At 40.6% G+C, this 19006-nt stretch overlaps 1 protein-coding gene across 1 annotated transcript in view; it reads left to right on the top strand.

Moving 5' to 3' along the window:
• The window catches only part of LOC137384035 (polymeric immunoglobulin receptor-like), a 64078-nt gene that overhangs the window by 8272 nt on the left and 36800 nt on the right, over nucleotides 1-19006 (top strand). The window contains exons 3-8 of the mRNA XM_068057600.1: nucleotides 149-185; nucleotides 3529-3629; nucleotides 4641-4715; nucleotides 7210-7265; nucleotides 11256-11443; nucleotides 18913-18998. Coding sequence (XP_067913701.1) covers nucleotides 149-185; nucleotides 3529-3629; nucleotides 4641-4715; nucleotides 7210-7265; nucleotides 11256-11443; nucleotides 18913-18998 — 543 coding nt within the window. The remainder of the gene's footprint in view (nucleotides 1-148; nucleotides 186-3528; nucleotides 3630-4640; nucleotides 4716-7209; nucleotides 7266-11255; nucleotides 11444-18912; nucleotides 18999-19006) is intronic.

Below are 19006 nucleotides of genomic sequence, written 5' to 3'. Positions count from 1 at the left end.
AAACCACCTGTTGCATTTTGATCTATCTAATCAGAATTTCAGTCTTCTATCAGTAATCACTGCAAATGGATCTTGGTAGTTGAGAGTGAATCTTTCACACAAGGCTAGTAAATAATCAAATAATATTTTGATACATCATTTTTAACAGATCAAAACCTATTTCCTAAGGACAAGGAAAGATTAAGGTAAATGTCAAATGTTTTTGAACTGATGTACTCTGAGCATTTGTTTTATTTCTGCACAAGTACAATAATGTGAAATGTCCGACTGCCATATGAGAGATTGTGCATTTACTTCTCTGGCAAAGTTCAGGTAACTGTTTCTGCCAAATGGGGAATGTCGGTACTTTAGAATGAATGTAATTCTCAGCTCCAGCACCAACCTAACATTGTGCTTGAAACAATGGGGGTGAATTTCCTGGGTGCTTCCCACATTCTACCGGTGTAACCTTGGGAGAGGCTGAGCAGAAAACCCCCGTTTTCACGTGTGAATAAGATTGTTGATGAATCAACAGCGCTGAGGAAATTCCCCCTCTTGGACCCAGAAGACAACCTCCTACTCCACCAGTTTTCATTTGCCTCCAACAACTCTTGTGGCCTAACTGCCAATGAATTGTCAACAGGTGCTGAATTATGGGTGGCATTGTGCCATTGACCTTTGTCCATTGTGGACTGAGATAAGACTACTCAAATCCAAACCTTTAGAGTAGACAAGGAGAGGAGATCTTCTTTCCATCAGTTTGAGTTTGATTCAAACACAGCTGCCATCAATGAAAAGGCACCTTTTTAACATACAACCTCACAGTCCTGTACAATTGTATCAGTTTGCATCCAGTAATAATGCCTCAGTGAATACGTAAGATTCAGCGTAATTATGTATGTGCCAAGCAAATTTAGTGGAATTATTTTAGCTCATATATAGCGGGATGACAAAGATAACTAGGATGTGAAATTTGCGATAGTCTTTGAGTTATTTCAGTTTCTCAGCACAGATCAAGTCAGTGAGACACAATTCATGTGTTTATGGCCTTCACGTAACTAATTCTAACTCTAAGGCAGTACATTACAAGTCTGTAGTGCTAGTGAGAACACGGCATGCATTGGAAATTGAAATAATTGGTCAGAAAATGGTGGGTAGCACTAATCCAATATTCCTATTTGCTCCGGATGAACAAAGAATTATCCCCATAACTAGCAGAAACTCAAGAGATAGGAGTTATCAGCTGTGTGATTTTACCTATTATGGGTTTCTCAAACTCTTGCCAGTACAACAATAACTTATCGTTGATTAGCATTTTAACATAGTAAAATATCCCAAGGCACTTCATAGGAGCTTTATCAAGCAGAATTTGACATCAAGTCACATAAGGAGATATTAGGGCAGATGACCAAAAGCTTGGTAAAAGCAGTATGTTTCAATGAGCATCTTAAAAGAGAGGCAGAGAGGTATAGGGAGGGAATTCCAAAGCTTAGCGCCTTGGCAGCTGAAGGCACGGCTGCCACTGGTGGAGAGATTTAAATTGGGGATGCTCAAGAGGCCAGAATTGGAGGTGCGCAGATATCTCGGAGGGTTGAGGAGTTGCAGGAGTTTACAAAGATAGGGAGGGGCAAGGAGATGGAGTGATTTGAAAAGGATGAGAATTTAAAAATAAACCAGAAAAATAACTTAAAATGACACGAATACGCTTTATAAAAGTGTAATTGTTAGGTTTTTTTTGCGACATGTATAATTATGAGCTTTAGGGAAATGTAGCTTTCATAACATATCATTAATTCAGTATTTTACATGTCAACCACATCTGAAAACTGAAATATCTTTGACCAAAAGCACTTATAATCTTCACTGTAACTCGATTTAACATCATAACAGTTTGCAATGGGAAGACAATTTTGTGATTTAACAGATATACGTTGATTGAAGTGCTTTCCCTGGGTTTCAGTGTGATTCGATATTCATGCAACGAGCCCTATCCACTGCATGGCTCGAGAGTAACTTAAAGTATGTTAGACTGGGGTTCATGGATGTTCTGTTTACACAATGGTTAAGTGACTAAGTCATATGACTTAAAATGTTTAATTGTTTTATGCCTACAGAAGTAAGTCAATATAGGGGCTTTCTTGATACTTCTGGTCTAAGTATTGGAGGAATATCAGTGTTAAGTGGTTGAAGACTTTGCAGTCAATACACACGCCGTTTTCATTGCCTGCAAGTGATATAATGTAGCCTGAGTTTAGGAACATAGGAATTGCTAAACAAAAAAAGACCAAGATCCACCTTGTTTGGCTTCTACTATCCTGGCAATCCCACAGTACAATAACTAATAATAGCAATCAATCTCTATCAATTAGTCTACAGCAGACCCAGACATGATGCAAGGCAAACTATCAGTCGTGGAGAACTTTGGGAAGTTTAGCCCTTCTCTTTGTTTTGTGACAGTATTAGAAAAGCATGTTGTGTGGTATTTGCCACACGGCATTTTCCAAGTTTTAGTAAAGCCATTTGCATGCTGGTGTGGTTCCGTTTTCTGTGTACTGAATGATGGGACCAAGAGGCTCAGAAAGGTAGGTCAATTTTTTTTTTAAACAATTCATTTTTTAAAAGAGGTTTGCGCTGTTTCTCCAGGGCATCCTCTGATCATCTACCAAGGTTTTGCGGGGAGTTTGGGACAGCCCTGCTAGAATTTTAATCCATAAGGGATTAGAAATAAAGGTGCAGAATTAGAATGTTAAAAATAGGAGACAAAGAGAAAGAGGAGAAAGACTTGTTGGGGTCGGGTGGAGGTTTGGGGAAGGGACAACAGGACAAGCAATAGTAAATTCTTTTTTTATAATTTAACATCCATTACAACAACTTGCATTTATATAACACCTTTAATGTAGTAAAACATCACAAGGCACTTCACACGAGTATCATCAGACAAAATTGGACACTGAGCCGCATAAAGAGATAAGAGAAGTGACCAAAAGCTTAGCGAAAGAGCTACGTTTTACAGAGCGACTTAAAGGAGAGATGTGGTAAAGACGTGGTCAGGTTTAGGAAAGAAATTCCAGAACTTAGGACCTAGACAGCTGAAGGTATGTCAGCTAATGGTGGAGCAAAAGAAATCTGTATTCAAGACACTACTTTGGTTATGTAGGGTTAATGTTATAGTAACAAGGTTAATTTTAGCATTATCTGTAATGAGAGTATTTGTTTCAGCATCACAGCTTGTAATAATTTTAAGGATTAAAATATTCTACAATAAAAACAGGAAACGCTGGAAACACTCAGCAAGTCAGGCAGCATCTGTGGAGAAAAAAACAGAGTTAACGTTTCAGTTTGATCACCTTTCATCTGTTATTAAACTATCATAGTTGGTCCATTAATTCAGTGACATTGGATAATAATCCACTCCATTGCCCTGTAATATCATCTGGGAGATATGGCAGATATTGAAAATGTTGCATTACCATGCATGGCCCATATGTGCCTGATTATGCCTATCCCTGTATTCATATAATTTCTCTCTCTTTTTCATAAACCACCAAGACTTTTCCTAACACTCGGACTAATCTTTGGAGTTTTGACGGTGATGCTTCTTGGACTCGTGATCCTAGTTATCAAAAAAATAAGAAAGCACAAAGGTAATGGTAAGTTCAGAAATGAAACTAATCTTCATGCAACAAAGTAAATCCATCTTTCAAAGAAACTAAACAAAAACCAGCCGCGTGACGTGGAACAACTTTTAATGGACCATGTCTTGATTTATGGTTGAGGTGCTACCTGCACCTGCATTTCAGCAGTACATACATCTTGTCAGGATAGAAATCTCCTCATATTTTTATTTCAACCTAGCACCAATCTCAGCAAAGCAGTCAGCCAAAAGTGACGGTACTTGCTTTATCTGTTTCGAAGAATAGGAACTCTGTTGCTCTGTCCATTCAGCATAATATAATGGTGACAGGATTGCCAGTAACATTGTAGCAATTTGTATATGGCACATAGCAATGTGTATTGTTTCTTTCTGACGATTTTAAAATGCTCGGGAGCCATGTTAGCAACACAAAGGTGATTTTATTTCTTAATTAAAAGGACCACTTGTCTGTATTTTCTCTATCATTTCAGTGCTGCAAATCAAGAGACTGTTTCAGTTTGGTACCGAATGATGAAGTGAAACAATTATAATTACTCAAACAAATATCAAGAGCAAGATGAATGAGCTATCAAATACTAAATGATTCCTTTGTAAATAAAACTATCATCTAATTAGATAATCTCATGTGGAATCACTAGTAATTTCATATTTGTTATACTATTAACAGTTAGATTCAGTTGTAGAATAATTAAATCAGGCAAATAATCCTCAACTCTAAAAGCATCTAGACAATGAAAAGAGTTTCATTTTATACAGCGTCCTCAGGACATCCTGAGATATTTCACACTCCATGAATTACTTATGAACTATCGTCATTGTTCTTAAATAGGACAGGGGGTACACAGCAAGGCCATGCAAACTGCAAATTAAACGAGTGACCAGTTAATAGAGCCAATTTCCATATAATTAATATACATTGGTTCACCAGTACAAATTTCACCAGAATGATAATCTGTTGATGGCACTCAATTTCTGTGGCTCCGCCTTTGTGCTTAACCATTCACAGCTCCAGGTGAAGATTTGAATGGGTGTGGAGTGGAATTCAAAGGGATGCAGTCAATTAAAGGGATGTCACAGCATAGTAAGTCAAATATTCTTACAACCATTGGCTCAAAGAAAAAGGTATCTTAATCCATTGACAGCTTTTGCCAGGGCGACAGGGGGAGAGGCATAAATGAGGGAACAGGGTAACCCCTTACAGATAAGTGATAGATCAGACCACACTTGACTCTCTGACAGGAATTTTATCCTGGCGGCGGGGGTCCCGAGTAACCAACACCGAGATCCTCATGTCACCTCTTCTCCGGAAGGCCTGTCGAATTAAGTGCCAAACAGGCACTTTAAGTGGACAGCGGTGGGCCTTCCACAGGATCAAGGACCCCATCGCCAGAAGTCCCGTCCTTGCAGAGCTGCCAGCCAATCAGAGGGCAGTAGCTGCAGCATCAGCCACGGTGGAAACAGTGACTGCTGCGGTAGCTGCACCTACCAGAGGCCGAGGAATGTCACGTGAACCAGACCTCCGGTAGGTCAGAGTGGGAGGTGTCTCGCGAGGTGGGAATCCCAGGGGAGGAGGGTGGGCAGCAAGGGCGGGGGGGGGGGGCCCTCATCAGGCCCACCACCCCCCCCCCCCACCCCTTCCCAATGCCGGGTCCATCATTCAGGCACAAAGTCCTTTTAACGAGGGAACCCTCACTCCAACAGAGCCAGGAAGCAACCCACATGGTTTGTCGCGCATGCTTCCCATGTGGTGTCATGGCCACTCGCCACACGGCTAATTGTGGCTGTGGTGGGAAGAGGCCCTTGGGGCGGGTGTTTATTGCCCAGTTAAGGGCCTCAATTGGCGGCAGGCAGGAAGGCCATTCACAGGCCTTCCCGCCCCAGACTAAATTTTGGCAGAAGCGGGATAGTGGCAGGAACACCCCTGCCACAATCCCATCCAACTTTGTGCTCTCCCTACCTCCAAACCCACTGCAGGGAGAGCATAAAAATTACCCTCCCTATTGCCCTCCCTCCCCTGTTTTTTGGCTACCAATATGAAGGTGAACATGTGAGGTGATTGTGAGAAGAGTACAACTGTTTTACATTCCATGGCAGCATTACCATAAGTCAGCATTGACGTGTGCCTGGAAGGAGCTGGGAATAGGTTAGGTTTGCAATAAAAGTTAAGCTTGCAGCTTAAGTTATGAGAAGTTTGTGCGTCATAAGATATATATTTATGTCCGTCAGCTTTTTAGATGCCATGAGTCATTTTTTTGCAGGTTTTCTGGGTGGATACATATGTAATTAAACATATAAGCTTTCCAATGGTTCTGTTGAATTACAAACTCCCTGGCATAATTCTGTAAGGACAATATCCAAGTATTAAATGATGTAAAGTAACATCTGCAAATATATAAGCATATTTGTTGACAAAACCTTTGCAGCAACACTCTTATTTATTGCTGTACCAAATCTGAATGAATCACAGGAAGGCATTTGAGATTTATGTGAAAAAAAAAATCTACTTTTTTTCTAACATAAAGAGAGAGAAAAAAATGAAACAAAGCATCAGAGACAGGCAAAGAGATTGGAAGACAACAGCAAGTGAAAGTGTACGAGAACCTGAAGGGTATAAAAAGGAGACTCAAAGAGTAGAAAGCAAACGGAATGACAAAGTGGGAATAGAAAGAATTAAAGACTGGGGACAATGTTCTCTGTTAAATTTTGTTGTTGTGCGTGGCCAGTTTATTCAATGTGCAATACCTTTAAATTATTTTGCACAGCTACGTTAACATGGAACAAGGCCTGTGCGGTACCTTCCAGGCTGCTGCACAGCCACAGCACATGCACAGTTTAGCAGGAACAAATTTGCAACTCACCGCCCGGGTGTAAAACTAGTGTTGTGGATCTGCTGCCCATGTTAGAAACCGTCTACTTTTCATTTCCATTGACCCCAATGGAGATAGAAACTGGTCAGTTCCCATAAACGGGAAATGAATCTTCACCAGTGAAACCTTTAAAACCTATCCTTGGAAGACAAGCAGAGACACAGTTACAGGAGGACTAAAACCTTTCTTTTCCACTTTTGTCCAAGAGAAATGCCACAGGAGATCAATTAGTTAATGCATACAAAAATAGGTAGGAACAATTTTACCAATAGCTAAACATAAAATTAATTGTGTTCAATTTGAAGTTAATAAAAGATGATTGAATGTGAAATATTATCAGAATATATCAAAAAAATTACTGCTTGACACAAACTGGAAGCATTTTACCTAACAATAAGTAACTGATATAAACCCATGTTTGATGTTAATGTTTTCTTATGTAATAAATTATTGTAATGCAAGGTTTTAACTGTTACCCAATAGCTCAAGTTGTCAGCTACTCATGAAGTATAGCCCAATGATTGAACAAAATTACCACAGTACTCTCACTTATCCCAGTTTTTCACCTAATGTTGAATTGAGAATATTAAAAAGTGCAATTTTTTTTTTCCTAAATGGCATTTAATACAACACAAAAACAATCAGATGTTAAATCCTCCTGCTGCTTTCAATGGCTTTATTAATTACCTTTATGTTTGCATTTTTTAGACTACAAAGAGAAGGAATCAACAATAGAAAATTCTATTCCAAAGTCAAACTCTGTGGTAAGGCTGCAACCTCTTGACAATACTGGCTGGTTTAATGCCTGTGGAATCTACTGTCTGTGAAGTGATGTGTTGGGATAATAAATACACACACTTTATGCATTCATCTCAAATTCTTCTCTCTACAACAACAACTTGCATTTATGTAGGACCTTCACCATAGTAAAAGGTCCCAAGGCGCTTCACAGGAGTGTTATCAAATAAAATTTGACACTGAGCCACATATGTGAAGGCGCAGCCACCAATGGTGAAGTGATGAACATCGGGGATATGAACAAGGCCAGAATTGAGGGGCACTGAGAACTCAGAGGGTTGTAGGACTGGAGGAGGTTACAGAGATAGGGAAGGGTGAAGTCAAGGACACATTTGAAAACAAGAATGAGAATTTTAAAATTTGAGGTGTTGCCGTATCCAAAGCCATTGTAGGTCAGCGAGCACAGGGCTGGTGGGTGAATGCCACTTGGAGCAAGTTCCGATATCGGTAGCATTCTCTGCCATTTTAGTGGTGGTGTTAACTGATGAAAATAGCTAGCAAAGAAGCTTCAAATAAATGTTCGTACCTATAATTCTGCAGTGTAATCTCAAGGCAGCTGTGAGAACTTCATAATTTTATGTGCTTTTTTGGGGTAGAACTTATGTTCTATCTAACCTTGATATTTGTGATTGGGGAACAGCTAAAAGGGAATACTTGAATCAGAATTTAAATTAAAAGTATAAAACTGTTTTATTTTAAATTCTGCCAGTCAGTATTCCCTTTTGCATTGTTCCTGTACAGAGATGTCAAGGTTAACTGAAATGAAAAAATTATTTCAATTAACAGCAAGAAAGATAATACTTTAAATTTGCTCTTTCTGTCCTCACTATTTTCCCGTCTTCTCATTCCTTGTCCAATTTCTAAATTTAATTCCCTTTTTTAACCTAATGAGATCTAGCCTTTTACCCTTATAAAATGTAGCTTTAAACCTCTTAACTACCTGTTTTTTTATTTCTGACTGGCTCCCATTTTTCATAATGTATGTGGGGGACAGGTTAGAAAAACTATGGGTAGGACCAAATTCCAATTTCCAACCCACACAACCTCCACCCACCCGCTTCCCCCGTCCCATACTAGTGAGGCACAGCAAGACCTGAACATGGTGTGTTTCAAGATATTAAGGGAAACTGATAAGGTAGATAGAGAGAAACAATTTCCGCTATTTGGGAAGTAAAGGACATGTGAATATAGCCTAAAAATTGGAGCCAACCTTATGGAAATTAAGTTAGGAAACTGTTCTACATATAAAAGATGGGGAATCTTGGAACGCTCCTCTGCAAATGGCAGTTGATGCTAGATCAATTGTTAATGTTAAATCTGAGGTTGATAGATTTTTGTTAACCAGAGCTATGAAGGGATTGTTACAACCAGGTGAGAAAGAGGTCTAGGGGTTCCCTTTCAGCCTTCACCTAGTCTTACTGTAACAGGGTTTTATTTTTAAACACACTGTTATTAGCGCACCCTTGGTCAATCCTTGTTCACCACTTTCCAATTATAAGTTATAATTGGGGCGGCACAGTGGCGCAGTGGTTAGCACCTCACAGCTCCAGGGACCTGGGTTCGATTCTGGGTACTGCCTGTGCGGAGTTTGCAAGTTCTCCCTGTGTCTGCGTGGGTTTCCTCCGGGTGCTCCGGTTTCCTCCCACATGCCAAAGACTTGCAGGTTGATAGGTTAATTGGCCATTATAAATTGCCCCTAGTATAGGTAGGTGGTAGGGAAATATATAGGGACAGGTGGGGATGTGATAGGAATATGGGATTAGTGCAGGATTAGTATAAATGGGTGGTTGATGTTCGGCACAGACTCGGTGGGCCGAAGGGCCTGTTTCAGTGCTGTATCTCTGAACATAAGTCAAAGAAACTAGCACAAACAGGCTTTCTTAGGTTTAAGGAAGAAAGGTGACATTTTATTAAACTTAAACTCTAATTCAGTTAACGCCTATGGATATACGATGCGCCCATGCTACCATGCATACGCTTACACACATACAGAATAGGGACAGAAAGAGCAGAGGACAAATAAAGTGGAAAGGTTTGAGACAATATCTGAAGAGTTTTTGTTATCGCTCTTCGAGCTCACTGTAGAGTCCTTGTTTGTAGGTAGATCTTGCTTTTCATTGGGGCCCAATATTCTTCTTAAACTTGTTCACTGTAGGAGACGTTTCTCTCTTGGGGTTCATGTGTCTTCAGTTGTTTTTTGGAGTTCCGTGAGAAAGAGATGGGAGCAGACAGGAGAGGCTGTGGCGAGTCAGCCAGGAGAGGTTTTTTCAAACCAGGAACAAAACAGCTTTCTCCAGACTCCCAGTTTAAAAAACTGTACAATTCAGAAAAAAAAGACTGCCAAGCAGGTTAGTCGTGTGACTAACTGGTCTGACCATGTCTGTTTGTGGATTGTATTGGAGCAGGGGATAGCTCCTTTGTTCCCAAACACTGTCTGTTAATGTGCAAAAATGTCTTTCCAGCCAGGGGCCTGGCAACCCCTTGTTACAGGCCTTCTCTTCTTCCATAGGAATATGGAACAATTTGAAATTTAATGTCCATCTGGTGAAATTAATGTGCCTCATTCTTGGCAGGTGGGGGCCTGCATGACAGGATATCAGGCAAAGTAAGGTATATGGAGTTATGCCACAGATCCACCATGAGATCTCATTTAATGATCCAGAAATATGAGTTCAAATTCCACCACAGCAGCTGAGGAACTTAAATTTAGTGAATTAAATAAACTTGGAATAAAAAGCTAGTATCAGTAATGGGGACCATGAAACTACAACATTGAATGTTGTAAAAACTCATCTGGTTCAAGAATGTCCTCTAGGGAAGGAAATCTGCCATTCTTACCCAGTCTTACCCAGTCTCCGCTGTTTGTGACTCCAAACCCAACTCAATGTGGCTGTCTCTTAGCTCCTCTCTGAAATGGCCTAGACATTCAGTTGCACAAAACTGGTGCAAAAAAAAATGGGCTCCAGCAGCTCAAGAAGGCTTCTCAAGGGCAATTAGGGACAGGTTAATAAATGATAGATTTTGGTTTAGATTGGCAGTGATGCCCACATCACATGAATTGAATACAAAAAATGGTGGATCAGACTCAAGGGGATAGATGGCCTACTCCTGTTCCCATGTTCCTATCATGGAGAAAGACTTAGAACCCATCACAAATCCCAGGCATGGAGTTTGCTGTATCTTCAAGGTGGGCCACCAATGCCTGTAAAGAGAAGTTTGAAAACTGTAACATAAGGGGGTACTGGGCACTTAAAGTAATCGATTGCCTTAGGCTGGGAGAGTTTTTGGGCCTTTTCCCAGGGCCTCAGTGGGGATCACACTAGCTCTCAGCTGGTGAAACTTCTGCTGAGTCCTCCTGAGGATATAATGGACAGTATTGTCAGGATAACCCGTCAGCTCGCTCCCCCCTTGACATTGAGATGACCGGGGGGCGGGGGGTGGGGAATGCAGGGGGGAGTAGTGAAAAACCTACCCTCTTATCCACCCTCCACATGCGGAAAACTTTGAGCTGTGATGTTCCTTCCCATTTTTCTGGTCCCCAACCGTTGCAGAAGCATCCAAGAATCGGAATTTTGGGGCCTGGGTTTTTACTGGTTGGAGATCAGCTATGAAGCTAAAACACACGATCTTGTAATTCATGCAACCAGGTTCAACTACTGAGGCATTTTTATACATCAAACTTTGAAGGAGCCTCTGCCAATGGTATACTTGTTGGTGATCCCTTGAGTACCACAGCGGTGCTGAAATGGTTAAAATTCTTTCCAAAAACTAAGTTACTGATTAACTCAAGTGGCTGCATTTAATACTGATTTCACTGCCTATTTACTGATAATGCTTTAAAGTGAGTTTGTTTTCTAAAATTAAAGATTACCTGAAATTTTATTTTTGTTTTTCAATGATAAATTGTCTCATTACTTCAGTCCCATCAATCACACCTTCGTACTCTTTATCTTCAGCTGTCCAGAGAGTTGGAAGAAGGAGTTACCTATGCCACTGTGACAATTCAGCCCAGCGATCACGCTCAGGAGGACTCCGCTACTTCCGATAATGTGAAACCTTCCAACAGTCAGGAAAAAATCAAGCCATCGGTTACCACGCCTCCTGCTTCAGAACCAACAGAGTATTCTACAGTTGTATTCAAAAAGTAATTTTTTTCCAACATGACGTCTGCAAGTTACTTTTGACCCACTTTTTGAAGAACGAGATTCCTGTAAATTGTAAATTATTCCATTACATTATACGTATAATTTTCTATCTCACATGCAGCTGGTGCATATTGGAAAATTCTCAGGCAGCATGCCCACTTTTTTCCAATATTTGCCAGTAGCATGAATCCTCGGGACCTTTGCCTTCAGGTGTCCTTTGAAGCTGATAGTTTCTCTCTATCTACCCTATTTTCTCTGATAGGGGTGGATTCCGGAGCAAGGAAGCAAACTTTAAATTAAGCTAGACAGTTTAGGGATGATGTCAGGAATCATTTCTTTAAACAAAGGCTGGTGTAAATCTGGAACTCTTGCCCCCAAAAAGCTGTTGAGGTTCAGGGTGGCGGGAGGCGGGGAGGAATAATTGAAAATTTCAAAACTGAAATTGATAGATTTTTGTTAAGGAAAGGTATAAAGAGTTATTACCCAACTATAATTTATCCTGACTATTCACCATGTGTAGGGAAAATAATACTCCACCATCTACAAACCAGCAGGAGACATTCAAAAGCGAGATACTACAGGCTTTGGGGAGTCAGGAGATGAGTTACTGGCCGCACCTCCCCAAAGCCTGTCCACCATCTACAAGGCACAAGTCAGGAGTGTGATGGAATACTCTCCACTTGCCTGGATGGATGCAGCTCCAACACTCAAGAAGCTCAACACCATCAGGACAAAGCGGCCCACTTGACTGGCAGCCCATCCACAAACATTCACTCCCTCCGCCACCGACGCACAGTGGCAGCAGTGTGTACTATCTACAAGATGCACTGCAGCAACGCACCAAGGCTCCTTAGGCAGCACCTTCCAAACCCGCGACCTCTACCACCTAGAAGGACAAGGGCAGCAGATGCACGGAACACCAGCACCTGCAGGTTCCCCTCCAAGTCATACACCATCCTCACTTGGAACTATATTGCCATTCCTTCACTGCCACTGGATCAAAATCCTGGAACTCCCTTCCTAACAGCACTGTGGGTGTACCTACACCACATAGACTGCAGCGATTCAAGAAGGCAGCTCACCACCACCTTCTCAAGAGTAATTAGGGATGGGCAATAAATGCTGGCCTGTCCAGCGACGCCCACATCCCATGAATGAATAAAACAAAACATTGTTGTGAAATGGCAACAATTGTGTTTCATACAGAATTACAATGGTATATTTCCTTATAATGCTTTATCAAAGGTATTAAGGGGAACCAAGGTGGGTAGATGGAGTTAAGACACGGCTCAGCCATGATCTAATTGAATGGGGAAGCAGACTCAAGGGGCTGAATGACCTACTCCTGTTCCTAAGTACCTATAGCCTGTGACATCACAGTCAGCATCACTGACAGCCTGCTTACCTAAGCAGCAATGTTCCCTCTAAGCTGCACTGGTGCGTGGCCATGCGGCAATCTTAAAGGGACTGCGCAGTGCAACAAATAGGCCGCACACAATAAAGAAAAATTAGAGGGAATGTTGCTGGACAGTCACCCTCATTCTGGCAAAATTCCAGACAATATTCAAAACTGGGAGAAAACAGAAAAATAGAAAGTATCCTGCTCATTAGCAAAGGATGGATGGATGGGCGAACCACAGACGTTGATGGACAGTCCTGTACTTTTATGGACCTGTTCATCTACTGTGGCTGTGTCACCCGGACACATACTGCATCAGATTAACACGGGACAATATACACTGCTGTAATTTCTTCCTGACTATTCACTATGTGTAGGCAAAATAATATTTAATTGATCTTTGAAATTTTTAACAATTTAGTTTGAAGAACATTGCTGTAAAGTGGCAAAAATTGTTTCTGCAATGATTCATAGAGAATCACTGCTGTTAAACAGTGTTGTTCTCTAGAATGTTTTCTTGCTTCCCATCATTGCAATTACTGTTGGTGTGCCTATTTTTATTTAATGCTGATGGCTTACTACAATTGGAGTCCTGTTCTCTAGGTTATGTTCTATACTGAAGGTGCTCAGGGTACTGGGGTTTATTTAACATGATGAAGCTATCACCAACTTGTGCTCAGCAATGCTGGAAAATCAATGGGTGCAGATGCTTGTTCCATTCAATAAAAATATATAACTAGGAGAGGTGTTAACACTACTCTAGATCGTTGCAATTGGGAATGAGTGGTGTTAACACTACTCTAGATTAGTTCAATTGGAAATTTCACCAATTATTTAAAAAAAGACAAGGAATGAGTTTCCTCGGAGAGTCTCCATTTCCTGTAACTGCAGCTGAAACCCCATTTAGCACTTATGATGATTCTTAATGTAAAATAAACCCCCCTGCAACACTCTGTCAATGCTCAGTTTCAATGTCCTTGCCACACCACAGCAATTTCCATTCTGAAAAACTTTATTTCAAACATATTAATGTTTATTTGTCCTGTAAATGTTTGCTCAATTTGTGCTGTAAATTCGCATCTTTATGGGAAAAGAAAATCTTGAATATTTTATGCACCAATTTTTGACTATTCTGGGCCATTACTTCGAGGATGGTGAGAACATAGAACTTGCTATCTGATGGAATGGTTAAGGCGAATAGCATGGGTGCCTTTAAAGGGAAGCTAGATAAATACATGAGGTAGAAAGGAATAGTAGGATATGCTGATAGGTTGAGATGAAGTAAACAGAGCAGGAGGAGGCTCGTCAAATCATAGAATGGTAACAACACAGAAGGAGGCCATTCAGCCCATTGTGTCCATGCTGGCTCTCTGCTAGAGCAACCTACCTGGTCCCAATCCCCCACCTTTTCCCAAATCCCTGCAAATCTTTTCCCTTCAGATAATTATCCAATTCTCTTTTGAAAGCCTTGGTTGAATCTGCCTCCACTATACTCTCAGGCAGTGCATTCCAGATCCTGTCAACTCGCCGTGTAAAAATGTTTTTCCTCATTTCGCTGTTGCTTTATTTACCAATCACCCTAAATCAGTGTCCTCTGGTTCTGGATCCTTCTACCAATGGGAATAGTTTCTCCTTATCTACTCTGTCCAGACCCCTCATCATTTCGAACACCTCTAACAAATCTCCTCTTAATTTTCTTTTCTCCAAGGAGAACAGACCCCAGCTTCTCCAAGCTATCCACATTACTGAAGTTACTCATCTCTGGTCCCATTCACATGAATCTTTTTGCACCCTCTCTAATGTCTTCACATCTGTCCAAAGTTGTGGTGCCCAGAATTGGACACAATACTCCAGTTGTGGGAAAACCAATGTTTTATATAGGTTATCAGAACTTCCTTGTATTTCTACTCTATGCCCTTATTTATAAAGACCAGGATCCCATATGCTTTATTAACCACTTTCTCAATCTGCCCTGCAACCTTCAATGATTTGTGTACGTATCAGGTCCCTCTGCTCCTGCACCCACTTTAAAATTGTACCCTTTATTTATATTGCCACTTCTCATTCTTCCTACCAAAATGAATCACTTTACATTTTTGTGCATTAATTTCATCTGCCACTTGTCCGCCTGATCCATCAGCCTGTCTGTGTTCTCTTGAAATTTATCGCTATCCTCTTCACAGTTCACAATACTTCCAAGTTTTGTGTCATCTGCAAATTTTGAAATTGTGCCCTGTACACCCACATCTATGCCATTAATATATATCAAGAAAACTAGGGGTCCCAACACTGAACCCTGGGGAACCCCACTATATACCTTCCTCCAGTCCAAAAAACAACTGTTCACAACTACTCTCTGTTTCCTGTCATGCAGCCAATTTCATATCCATGCTGCTCCTGTCCCATTTATTCCATGGGCTCTAACTTTGCTGACAAGCCTGTTTATATGAAACTTTATCAAATGCCTTTTGGAAGTCCATGTACTCTACATTACCCTTCTCAATCCTTTGTTATCTCATCAAAGAACTCAAGCCAGTTAGTTAAACTCAATTTGCCTTGGACAAATCTATACTGGTTTTTCTTAACTAATCCACATTTGTCCAAGTGACTATTAATTTTGTCCTCAACTATCATTTCTAAAAGCTTTCCCATCACCGACGTTAAACTGACTGGCCTGTAATTGCTGGGCTTGTCCTTACACCCTTTATTGAACCACTTCCTGGTTTGTGAGAATACGTCAATGTGATTGGCTGCTTACCCTGCTTGCTGACATCACTGCTGCTGCAAACTTGGCGATCCCCTTGACTTGGTGCCATATTTAAACTGCCATCGGGAAAGGGGATGTTCAGGCCACAGAGATCAGTAGCACTTTGAGGGCAGCTTTCTTCGAGGTCAACAGTGAGCACCATTATTTCGTAACTGACCCCAAAATCTAGCCCAATATGATTGACATGAGGTCGCCAATTGATTCCTTTGGAGTGTGCCAACATATGATAGCCCACAGCCAATCGGCATCTATGTAAATAGCTAATTAAATCACTACTAAGTAGAGTCAAATAGAATGGTTCTTCTTTTAATTTATATTGTAGTCTTAGTCTATATCCTTTGCCTAGCTGATCAATAATTACTGAGCTGTACAGTTAACCTGTATTACATCAAATCTTTCACGTGACTGTTGTATTATGAAAAAGAAACATGTATAAGTGTCAAATACACAATCAACCAGAGGCTGTGAATGAACTGAATATTCATAATTTATTACGAAGGAATCCTAAGGTGACAAATATTCTTCATCATTGAATCTGATCAGTTTAACGCAATGGGTAAATAGGAGGATGACATGAAATGTGATAGAATGTGTTTTATGTTATGGGAGATAATGAATTGTGTTATAAACTGTTTTAAAGTAATGAGTATTTGTTCCCAGGTACATAAACAAAACTAAAGACTGCAATTGTTCAAATAGAAGTTTGAAATCCTATTTGTTTTATCAATCTTGAAGCAGAACTATACCTGAATTCAAAGGAATACGTTTAGAAATGTCTTTCGAAGAATGATAACTAAATACAACATAATTAGCAATACATCAACAACTTAGCTGATGTATTTACTGAGGTACTAATGGCACACTAACTCACAACTTTATAAATCTAACTTTGCAGCATGTGAAGGATTGTTAACCCCCAGATACCTGTTACTTTATCATCTGTGTATGATGACATGTTAAAATTATTATACTTTCTTTTCTTCCACAATGATATTAAAACTTTACAAACACTTGGTTTGAGTATGTGGCTTTTAGTTTTACCTTTCAACAGTACCTTCCAAACTCAAGGCCTGTACCACGTAGAAGACCAAGAGCAGCAGACGCATGGGAACACCAACACCTGCAAGTTCCCCTCCATGTCACACACTATCCTGACTTGGAAATATATCCCCGTACCTTCACTATCGCTGGGTCAAGATCCTGGAACTTCCTTCCCAACAGCACTGTTGGTGTACCTACACCCCAAGGACTGCAGCGGTTCAAGAAAGCAGCTCACCACCACCTTCTCAAGGGCAATTAAGGATGCGCAAAAAATGCTGGCCTTGCCAGCGATGCTCAGATCCCATAAACAAATTTTAAAAACACATTCATTCAACAAATTATGTAAACTGCAGTCATAAGACAAAGGTAGTTAGTGCTGCTGGTATGACCCCTTGCTAACAACAGCACAGATCTGAAACTCAGGTGCAGACTTGGCAAATTAGCCCAGTTGTCTTTTTCACATAATATGGGAAGTAATCTGCCATTGGAGATCAGGAGCCCGAATTCCTCTGGGTACAATGATCTGTTGGGGCTGCAAGAGAAATATTTATCTTTTCTCCCTCCCTTGCCTTGCTGCCTGTTCCCATCAGATCCTGTGATGTCAGCGAGTATCACGGTGTAAGGCCCACTAATAGCATCTTCTGATGTCCTTGGATCTGAGTGAGCACCCGTCAGTCACTAGTGTCAAATATGTGTTGACAACATCTAGGTTGCTGATCAATATTATTTGCTAACACAATTTCTACATAAATAGGCTTTGTGCATTCCTGCAGATCAGACTTCAGACTAATGATAGTCAAGTTAGCTATGGGTACTTTGAAAAAAGTGCTGAGGGAGTAATTCTTCGTAGGTTTTTCTGGATACAAATATCAGGAATCCCAGCTCATCTTCAGAAAAACTTGTTAGAGCTCTTTATTAAATGGATGAAGATGCTTGGTGAACAGATAATCTCCAGTTTTGACTTCCTGGAGGAAGTTCCAGCTGCAGGACCTTTCCTGAGAGGCATCCAAGAGTGTTCCCCTACAGAGCAAGGGAAACAACATTCCTTTGTGTCAAAAGAGGGTTTCTACCTGGAACACTGAAGCCCAGACAGGTGAGGAAACGTAAGCATACCAGAAGTTCTTTCTATTTCATGGGAAAAAAAGGGAAAACTTGCATTTATTTAGTGCCTCTCACAACCTCAGGACTTCCCAAAGTGCTTTACAACCAATGAAGTACTTTTGAAGTGAAGTCACTTTTGTAACGTAGGAAACGCAGCAGCCAACTCATGCACAGCAAGCTCCCACAAACAGCAATGAGATAATGACCAGATAATCTGTTTAAAAAACTGAAAATGCTGGAAATATTCAGCAAATCAGGCGGCATCTGTGGAGAGAGAAACCGAGTTATAACTTCAGGTTAATACTTTTCATCAGAAGCTTTCAATTAGCTCATCCGTTTTAGTGATGTTGGATGAGGGATAAATGTTGGCCAGGACACTGGAACAACTCACCTGCTCTTCATCGAATAGTGTTGTGGGATCTTTTACAAAGGGAAAAACAGAGCCTTGCTTTAACATCTCAGTCAAAAGATGGCACCTTTGACAGTGCAGCATCCCCTCAGTACTGCACTGAAGCTTCAGCCTAGCCTCTGGAATGGGGATTAAACTCATAACCTTCTGACTCAGAGGTGCTACCAACTGAACTACAGCTGACACAGCACTAATCTATTCCCGATACTGCTATAGAAATCCAGGGGTGGAGCTGGAACTTGGGAGTGTTACCCTGTTACCCAACTAGCTGAAAAACCCAAGGAATCTGCAAACATATTTAATCGCTTAATTTTTTACAGATATTCATGAACAAAGCACGTGTTATCTGCCTGCTCATCCTCCAAATATGTCAGTAACCCAAGCCAGCCAAGTTTCTTAAAAACATAATATTTCAAATACTGTTCTTGTCACAGAATGTAGTCCAGTCTGTTTAGTATTTAATATATGTAACAGTGATTCTGATACAATGTGTAGACTGAGGACAACTTTAGTTGTGATTGGATCTATGCAACATGGGCAAGAAATGTAAATGAGTGAATATTAGAATATCACCTGATATGACAAAGTTTCAAACCACTAAAAACAGGGAGTGACATTGGATAACAGATAACCTCGCAATAGCCTTTGCGTAACTGATGGCAAACATTTCATTATTACTAAGTCCGTGATTTCTATCTAACAGATAGGAAGGAGACCACAGTTTCCGAATAAAACCAGACTGCACAAAGTGACATTCTGTCTGCAATATTGGCTGGATCGTTTTAAACATGAAAAACATTGAATTTACAATTATGCTCATCGCTGTTTCGTTATCAGGTAAGGAA

Source organism: Heterodontus francisci, chromosome 25, assembly GCF_036365525.1.
Source record: "Heterodontus francisci isolate sHetFra1 chromosome 25, sHetFra1.hap1, whole genome shotgun sequence".
In the NCBI taxonomy this organism is placed as follows: Eukaryota; Metazoa; Chordata; class Chondrichthyes; order Heterodontiformes; family Heterodontidae; genus Heterodontus; species Heterodontus francisci.
Note: the sequence above shows the minus strand (reverse complement) of the source record. Positions and strands in the feature narration are given on the sequence as shown.